Source organism: Galeopterus variegatus, unplaced genomic scaffold (genome assembly GCF_000696425.1).
Source record: "Galeopterus variegatus unplaced genomic scaffold, G_variegatus-3.0.2 Scaffold4429, whole genome shotgun sequence".
Classification (NCBI taxonomy): domain Eukaryota; kingdom Metazoa; phylum Chordata; class Mammalia; order Dermoptera; family Cynocephalidae; genus Galeopterus; species Galeopterus variegatus.
In genome coordinates, this window is record NW_007730540.1 from 20,201 (window position 1) to 29,903 (window position 9,703).

At 34.5% G+C, this 9,703-nt stretch overlaps 1 protein-coding gene across 1 annotated transcript in view; it reads right to left on the reverse strand.

The window, feature by feature from the left end:
• Nucleotides 1-730: 730 nt before the first annotated feature.
• The window catches only part of LOC103603080 (cyclin-dependent kinase 14-like), a gene marked incomplete at its 3' end in the record, with an annotated part of 83,523 nt that continues 74,550 nt past the window's right edge, over nt 731-9,703 (reverse strand). The window contains exon 4 of the mRNA XM_008587556.1: nt 731-810. Within this exon, the coding sequence (XP_008585778.1) occupies nt 731-810 (80 nt within the window). The remainder of the gene's footprint in view (nt 811-9,703) is intronic.

Below are 9,703 nucleotides of genomic sequence, written 5' to 3' on the forward strand. Positions count from 1 at the left end.
TTTTAAAAGTGTAGTATAAGTAAAGCTACTAATTCAAAAAGTTATGAAAGTGAACTGAAAAGTTCCCACTAATAAAAGAAATTATTTTATTCTCTTGGCATAGAGAAACTGCTCTATGTCAAAATTAATAAACAAAAGATAGAGCAATTTTGTTTAATAAAAATTAAAACTTCATATGTAGCAAATAACTACACCGTAAAAGAAATTTTTAAAAAATGACAAGGTGGAAGAAAATATTACAATATGAAAGACTCTAATATATAAGGAGCACCTATATGTTAATAAGAAAAAGCAACAGAAAATACAGTAAAGGACAGGAAGAAAGAAATCGAGAAAAAAGAAATTCAAATGACTAATAAGATAGCAAGACCCCCCCATTTAAAATTTTTTTCCCTAAAAGTCATGAATTTAGAGTAATATTAGACTAATTACATATCTCAGATGATCTGCAAATAAAATTAGACATACAAATTCCTCAGTTACCTAGAAAGCCTCACCATCAATGCACAGCAGTTTTCTCCCCACATCTGAGCATATATCACGATGGTCTTGTTTTATTTAACATCACTTCATATAATTGCAAGACATACAGATTTTTAAATTTCAGTTTATACATTCCAATGAGAGGTATAACCATATAATTTAAACACTCAGCATATTCAAAGGTGTATATTACTTAAATAGTTGAAAGTATCATACAAAAGCAAAGATAACTAGTAAAAGTGCCTACCTTCCCTGATAGCTGTGAAAGGTGTACCTTCTTCTTCCTGCAGCCTGATCACCTTCAGGGCTACCAACTTCCCATTTACCCTGTGAGAAGTGAAAGAAAACATGAGAAATGAATCTGTGAAAATGTGTGCCCCTTATGGTTCTAATTATCTTCTTTACAATTTATTTTTTATGCACTTTTGCACTGGAAATGTCAGTAACTGAATTATACCACTATAGCAAGATTAATTTCAGTAAGGCTGGGAATTCCACATCATCATCTTAAATATTCACACTTGCATAGGCCAAGATTTAACTGAAGTTTTCTGTGATTCATTTTGTTCCTTCTAGGATAAAACTAGTGTTTAACAAAATCATCATGCTTGACAATTATTCTTAGATTAATTAAAAATCAAGCAGTCAAAATAACTCTTTTCCTTTGTTTCTCCAATAGCTCCTTTTTTTCTTTTGCTGAAATGTCTTCATCTTCAGTCTCTAGCTGGGGTCATTCAATACCCAAGGACAGACACCTGACACTCAGCCTTCTCTCTCTCTCTCTCTCTCTCTCTCTCTCTCTCTCTTAACAACATCCATCCCCCCTTTATTCCTATTTTTTTTCTAGAACCTCCTAAAACTATATTTGTTATGTTTGTATTTTATATTATATCATCAAAAACGTTATGAATACTTTACTATTACAAGATTACAGAAGACCTATCCAAAGCAGATGGTTCTTCTAGACACATTCTAAATGTGTATCAGCTCTAATTAAAAGTAAGACTGCTCTATAAGATAACTTTTTATCCAGTCAATTCTGTCAACAATCAAAGACATGACTAGCTATAGTGGTCTTCTCCTTGAGTGCTCTATTTTCTACCTTTACTAGACCTAGCAGCATTCTTTATTTGGTTTGTTTGTTAATCAAAATAAGTTAAAAAAAAAAAGAAAGAATACATATTAAAAATGTAAAAGGTACAAGGGTACAAGAAAGTATTTGGTGAAAAATAAACAGATCTTCCTGCCATACCCTCCTTCAGCCACCCAGCTCCCATCCTCTGACGTCACCACTTACCACTGTTCATATACACATTCGGTTATCCAGTCAATTCTGTCAACAATCAAAGACATGACTAGCTATAGTGGTCTTCTCCTTGAGTGCTCTATTTTCTACCTTTACTAGACCTAGCAGCATTCTTTATTTGGTTTGTTTGTTAATCAAAATAAGTTAAAAAAAAAAAGAAAGAATACATATTAAAAATGTAAAAGGTACAAGGGTACAAGAAAGTATTTGGTGAAAAATAAACAGATCTTCCTGCCATACCCTCCTTCAGCCACCCAGCTCCCATCCTCTGACGTCACCACTTACCACTGTTCATATACACATTCGGTTACATAGACTTTTAAATATATATGTGTGTGTGTGTATATATATATATATATATATATATATACACACACACACACACACACACACACACACATAAATATATACACAGACATTCACATATGTGCATACACACATACACAAATGGTAGTATACAATAGAGTACACTAGATACTGTTTTTGTCATCGTATATTTTGGTGACTTCCTTATAAACTCATAGAAAACTTCCTCTTGCTTTTGAAAGGTCACAGGATGTTCCTTTGTATAAGTGCAGTATACTTAATTTAATCCCAGTCCTCTATTGATAGGCATTTAGCTTGCTTCCAATTTTTTGTTACTGCAAACAGGGATGCAATGAATATTGTTGTACAAGTCACTTCATCCATACAAAAATATATCTGTAAGATACATTCCTAGAAGTGGAATTGCAAGGTCAAAAGGTATATGCATTTCTAATTTTGATGAATATTGGAAAATTATCCTCCATAGAGGACACCAATTTACCATTCCTATAGCAAACTATGAGATCTCCTGTGCCCTCCCCTCTCCTTCATCAATGTTATATGTTATCAATGTTTGATTTCACCAGTCTGATAGGTCAAAAATGGTTTCCTGTTGCAATTTAAATTGCTACTAAAGATCCTCAGAGGTAAAGACCAGCAGCAGAGAATTCATGTGAACCAAAGAATTCAGTGCCTAAGTCTGAAAAAAAGAATTTGAATGATTTTTTTAGAAAACTAGATCTAATTGGTCCAATTTTGCTCAAAAAACTGCCACTGACAAAACTCAAAAGGAATTTATCACAAAGTCCAACAATCCTAGTAGCATTTCCCATTGAACTGATTGCTGAAATACATTATAGTCATCCCTCACCATCCACTGAGGAGTGGTTCCAAGACTCCCCACAGATACCAAAATCCGTGGATGCTCAAGTCTGTGATATAAAGTGGAATATTATTTGAATATAACCTATGCACATCCTCTCGTATACTTTAAATCATCTCTAGATTACTTATAATACCTGACACAATGTAAATGCTATGTAAATAGATGTTATACTGTATTGCTTTTTATGTTTGTATTACTTTTTATTGTTGTATACTTATTTTACATTTTCAAATATTTTCTATCTGCAGTTAGTTGAATACGCGGTTTCAGAACGGCAGATATGGAGAGCCAACTGTATTATTGCTTATATTAATGGGAAGGACGTCTGATTATAAGGCTCCACAATGTGCCATCTCCTCAAGCTTAGGGGTTGTTGTGTTTACTTTTCCTGTGTTTCAGCTGGGAAGACAGCCTGCAGCTTTTCTGCTCTGCTACCTCCTCTGTTGAGCATATTACCTTGATTTTTCTAATCCTGTTGTGCTCTGGGTACCCAGGTGCAGGCAAAAAAAAATATTACGCATGTGGCATTCAGCTGGAGACTGTATCTTGTGCTCTTTACTTTGTCTTTTAGGACTGAAGGAGGCCTTTGGCAGGGCTTGAGGCAGGGATGCTGTTAGTGTTGACATCTGCACAGATTCTTCTCAGCCCATTTGAGCTCAGCATTGGCTCCCGGGCAAGGCAGGAACTGATTCCAGGAACTGCTTGGAATTTTCCCTTCATTTACAGATATCTTCCCCTCACCCATAAAACACACACACAGTCTTCTTCCCACAAAGCTTTCCATTTCCCTTGAGAGTGTTAACTTGTATGTACTGTGAACTGAATTCTGGAATATAGGGACCTCATGCTTCTGAAGGTTATATACTTACAACACACTTTTGGGCCATAAAACTATGATTGCCCCATAACAGTGAGAAAAGACAAGCCTTTAATTTAGTCAACACTCACTCTTTAAATGCAATTAAAGAAGGAATGCTTGTAAATAATCTCACAGACTAATTTGCATTATTTTTGTGGTGAAAAAAATTTTTCAACATATTTTCTATGATAACTGCATAAAAGAACAAGACCATGGTTCATGGAATTCTGATTTTGAACTCTCTGTGAATGAAGGCTCTGAGTGTTAGTCTTTATACGTTACGATAATCACAACAGTAAATGACATTGAGATCTTAATACATTACATCATATAAAACTAAAAATTTCCTTAAAATTTGTACTACCCTATAAGCTCCAGAAGTGAAGAAACTTTTTCTGTTTTTTAACTGATATGTGCCCAGTAGCTAGAACCTTCCTGACACAAAGTAGATCCTCAAAATGTTTTACTGAATAAATATTGAAACTGCTAATAAACTGACATTTACTTCCTCATACCTGCAAAATAAGTCGAAAATAAAGTATAAAAACTATTGTTCCCCCAAATTTTAGAAATACCAGAATTCTAAAAAGCTTTCAACATCTTCTTTCATGTTTGATGTAAGTAAATTTTTTTAAATTAAAGATGCAGTCTTTGTTTTTGATGCATGTACATATAGAAAAATTTTCATTTCCTTGAAGTTTTAGAATTTGTAAAATGCTTTGTTAATTAACCTCTTCGCACCAACAGACATGTTTCAAAACACTCACTACCGTTTAATAATCTGACCACAGACCACTAATCAGCATCTCCCTCTTCTCCAATGCTTCATTGGTTTCCCATTAAGAATCATATTGATTATCAAACTGTTCTTTAACCTTAGAGTCATTGTGACTTTCTCCTTTCTTAATTAGTTTTTCTCTATGTGTCTAGACACTCACCAACTGCTGAATCCCTCAGTTTTCAAGTCTAGTAAAATGCTAAGCTACTGGCTCCACTTCCGGAAAAGATCCCTTTGGAAAAAATAACACTATAAAATTTTCCAGTGTTTTATCTTTTATGTGTGTATATTTTAAACTTTCGTATGGGCTGAACTACTTGAAATTCAACATTACTAACTCATTTTAAAAAGGTCAGTTTTTAAAGCTATCAAAATATGATTACCTGTTATTCTATGAAAGACAAGAATGAACATTGTATCTTCTAATTATATTGTGGGTCTAAGCTATTTTATGAAGGCTCAAAACATGTAATTCCAACACTGATTTAAATAAGTTAAAGTAATTACAAAATTCAAACTGAATCAATAAATTAGAGCTGTTTACAAGAAAACACTGAAGATTCCTCTTTAGCAAGTCTTATTAATTAAATCAAAAGCTAATGAATAGAAAGCAATCAAGGCTTGATTGCCAGTAGAGACATTAATTCAGGTAAATAATGTGGTGAAAAAATGCTTTAAATATTGCTGATATTACCATAGAACATTCTATTGGAGATATTGCTAAATTTGCTCCTAGTTTCTCTAAGCTATATAGAGAGCCACTTTATTTCAGAGATTCTTCACTATTCTCTTATTCTTTTTCCAACAATTGCCATTCCCTGCTTGGCCTCCCTGCAAGCCACACTTCACACCCAAGGATGACTGACTCACTGCTTTAGTCTGCTCATCACACGGAAAGAGCTGTCAAGTGCAGAACACAGGAGAGCTGCACACATGGGGGATCATTCTATGCACAGAGACATGGGGACATTGGGTTGCCTGGCAGTCATGCTGAAGTGGGAATCCAGCTCTCAAAATGGTTCTAACTACCAATTCAAATGTCTGCCGACCCCAGAAACTGTGCACAATTATGTGTGTCCTGAATTTATAAACATAAAATTATTTTGTGAGAGTGAAGCAAGCTCTACATAGGAAAAATATGTTCTACAGGTGTACAATTGAGCCAGGCATCTATAATTAACAGTAAGTTACTCTATGTTGTCAAATGACCAGAAGAGAGGAAATCAAATGTTCACATCACAAAGAAATAAAGTTCTGCAATGATGAATATGCTAATTACTCTCATTAGATCATCACACATTGTATACTACTTACCGAAACATAACTCTGTACCCCATAAATATGTACAATCAATACATTTCAATAAAAAAAATTTTAGTATAATAAGCTCTCTACCATTATTTAAAAAAAAAAAAAAGAAAAGAAAAGTCTAAAAGCTTTGAATAAGGAGAACAGCCTATTCATTTTTTCATCCATTTGTTTATTGGTTCATTCAACATTTTGCAAAAATCTGTAAAGGAAAACTCCCTACTTCACTTAAGGTACATTTTCTAGTTTCAAAAGACAATGCTCAAAGAGCAGTTTCTTACAGACAAACAATTCTTAAAGGAAAGTCTAAAGGTTTTCTATCCCATTAGTTACCTCAAATTAATAGGATAACTTAGTACAATAAAACAAAATTACAAATATACTCTAGGTCATCTTTGAAAATAGTATCCATGTGCTAACACCTAGAAGAAATTATGTCCAAAGGATGTGAAAAAAATTAAAGCAATATACCTAAAAGAAATTTAATATACTCTGGGAAATTTAATATATTCTGCCTCTCTCTTCCATCATGATTTTGTCTCAACAGAAACTGCTGAGGAAAATAATATCACATTCAGGCAGACACAATGCTCTTGCTTCCTTGCCGTGATGGTACAGAGGCAATAGAAGGAAAAGTAAATACTACCGAGGGAGTCACAATAGCAAGCGGGAATATAGCAAGGACAATATTTTGTGCTGAATTAATAAATTTTTGGCAAAATTATTAAAAATATTTGAAAAGTTACACTAATAGTGTTTCATTTATTAATACCCATTTTAAAAACTAGTTAAAATGCTGACAATACTATATTACATACATATTTCAAAAATTAAAAACAATTAAATGTTTGTGGCCTTGCTATTATCATCTCAATTCAACTTCTATTCAGGTGTGAGTAAGAAGCCATCTCAATACCACTTAATCTTTACTATTCTTGAATATCCTGCAAGTGCTATCTACTATACTTTATTTAGGAAAACTAAATTAGAATTTGAAGATAAAGCTGTCAATAATTATACCTTTGTCCTATCTTTATCAAAATAATATAGAGGGCTGACTAGTTAGCTCAGCTGGTTAGGCCACGGTTTGATCCAAGGTCCAGGGTTTGATCCCTGTTCCAACAGCAAAAAATAAATAGAACAAGAAAAAATAATAATAATATATAAAGAAATGGAAGAAGACTAATACTAGTTTGTTAAATTAATTTATTTTTAAACAAAATCCAAAGATTAATAAGACAATAGTATAATGGCTATTTATTAGAATGTGACTAACAATGCAAAAAGTCTGAAGATTTAGTGCAATGAAAAAAACATAAACTCAGCCAACATCTATTACTTCATTATCAATGTTTTATCAACTGTGTAAACTTATTTCACTATGAAACATAAAATTAGAGTGACATATAAGTGTCCAGAGGAGAAAACTGAATCCTGTACATTTCAACAATTTTAAGCTAGCCAACACTGCACCTTTCCAAAAATAAAATCTGTCTACAAAGGACCTTAGAGTCTTATTATCTTGCAATTAGAAATAAACTCAGTGATCACTCAGGTTCTCAAATAGACTAAATGATTCTCACTGGCTTGACTGTCTGTCCTTGTACTCTCACTGCCTGGAACAAAGTATTGCCTCAAAGAATAGTGGAACTCTAATCCCCTTATAATAACCCAAATTATTTAATTATTCCTTATATTGGGACAAAAATCTGCTTCCTATAAGTTCTACCCTCTGATTCAAGATCTGAATTCACAAAGACTAAAGTCCTCCTCCATAAGACAGCCCCTCATTTAATGAAGTTTTAATATTCTGCTCCTCATTCAACAAATATTCATTGAGAGATTATGAGTCTGTGCTTGGGATAAAGGATAAACTATACAGACATGTCCCCACACTAAAGAAGCCAACAGTCTAGCCGAGGAGATAGACATAAAACACGTAAGTATGAACATGACCAAGACATGCCAAAAGACATCAGGAGGCTCCCACTTGTCAAATGCGACAATTTAAACATGAGTAAAATAATGTCTGCAAACTGCAATTGAAAGATATCAAATATGGGGGCCGGCCCGGTGACGCACTGGATAGTGCGCCGCTTGGGAAGCGTGGTGGCGCTCCCGCCCGAGGGTTCGGATCCCACATACAGACCGGTTCCCGCTCACTGGCTGAGCGAGGCGCGGGAGCAACGCCGAGGGTTGCAATCCCGTTGCCGGTCCCCGGTCCGGTACGGGGGCAACACTGAGGGTTGCGATCCGTTGCCGGACACGGAAAAAGTCAAAAGACAAAAAAAAAAAAAAAAGATATCAAATATGTTTGAATTCATAAGTTTATAGTGAAACTAAACAAACTCAGTCATAATTGGAGATAGTGTCTGTGGAACCATCTCATTAGTTTAAAACCTATTAAATAAAAAGAATATATTAACATTTACCTTCCCTTTTGTATTTTTCATGTACACTGTACCTCATTGTAACCAAAGAGTTGCTATGGGGACATTTCTCTGTATAGATGCATTGTACACAACAAATGAAGAAGAAATAATAGAATTTGAATATCATCATTTTGCTAACTATAATCACATAATGGATTATCAACATTTGCTAAAATCACAAAAAGAGGCTACTGGATATTATGTGCCTCCTGATGGAAGCTTTCATCCCCTCTATGGGATAAATCCTCCCCAAATCTCACAAAGTCTAAATCTAACTACTTATTTAAAGGACATAGGAAACACGTTAAATAACACCATTGGGATACATTCAGAAAAATTCAGACTACATGAATCCCTATATGAGAAATGAACCTGTTTCTTCAACAAATAAATGTCAAGGAAAAAAAAAATGGGTGTGGGGGACCCATAGATTAAGAGAGACATATCATCTACCTGCAATTCACTGCAATGTATGGATCCAATTTTTTCTTGATTCAAACAAAGTCTATTTTAACACTGATTGTACACTTGATGATATTAAGGAACCATTACATTTTTTACGTGTTACCACATGATATTGTGGGTATGTGTTTTAAAACAAAGTACTTATTTTTCAAAGAACAGATGTACCATGAAATAAAATGCTTGGGGTTTGTTTCAAAATAATTGGAGAGAATCATATGAAACAAGATCAGTCATGGGTTGTCAGTATTTGAAGCTGGGTGATGGGTTCATAGAAGTTGATTACAACTATACTCTTTTACCAATTATTTTCCATAATAAGTTCTTTAAAGAAAAAGAAAACACCCAATATAAATTGGGATAAATGTGAAGAAGGAAAATTGTAGCATACCATATATAAAAGAGATAAAGAACCTATTTTAGATTAGACAGTTAGGGAAAGATTTCCTGAAAATATGACACATAAGCTGAAACAAGAAAGACAAAAGAGTAAGCAAAGAACATTCCAAGCAAATGGAACAACCTTCACAAAAGCCCAAAGGCAGAGAACATGATGTGTTAAACAAAAATATGAGGAAGGAAGAGGTAGGGGCGAGAGAGGTAGAGATAGTTGTGGGAGTGGAGGGAGAGCAGGTGGAGAGAGGGACAGAAGCCAGATCATGGAGGTCTTTTGGAACCACTGACAGAAACCCTTTTGGAAAGGACTGACAGAAAAACACTGAAAGATCTTAGGAAAGATAACACCACGATTAAATTATGAGTCTGCAGCTCACTTGCTATGGTATGGAGAATTCCTGAAGGAGCACAACAGTGGGGGGCGGGGGGGGGGGGCAGGGGGGCAATCAAGAAGCTGTTGCAAAGGTCCAGGTGAAACATTCTGGTC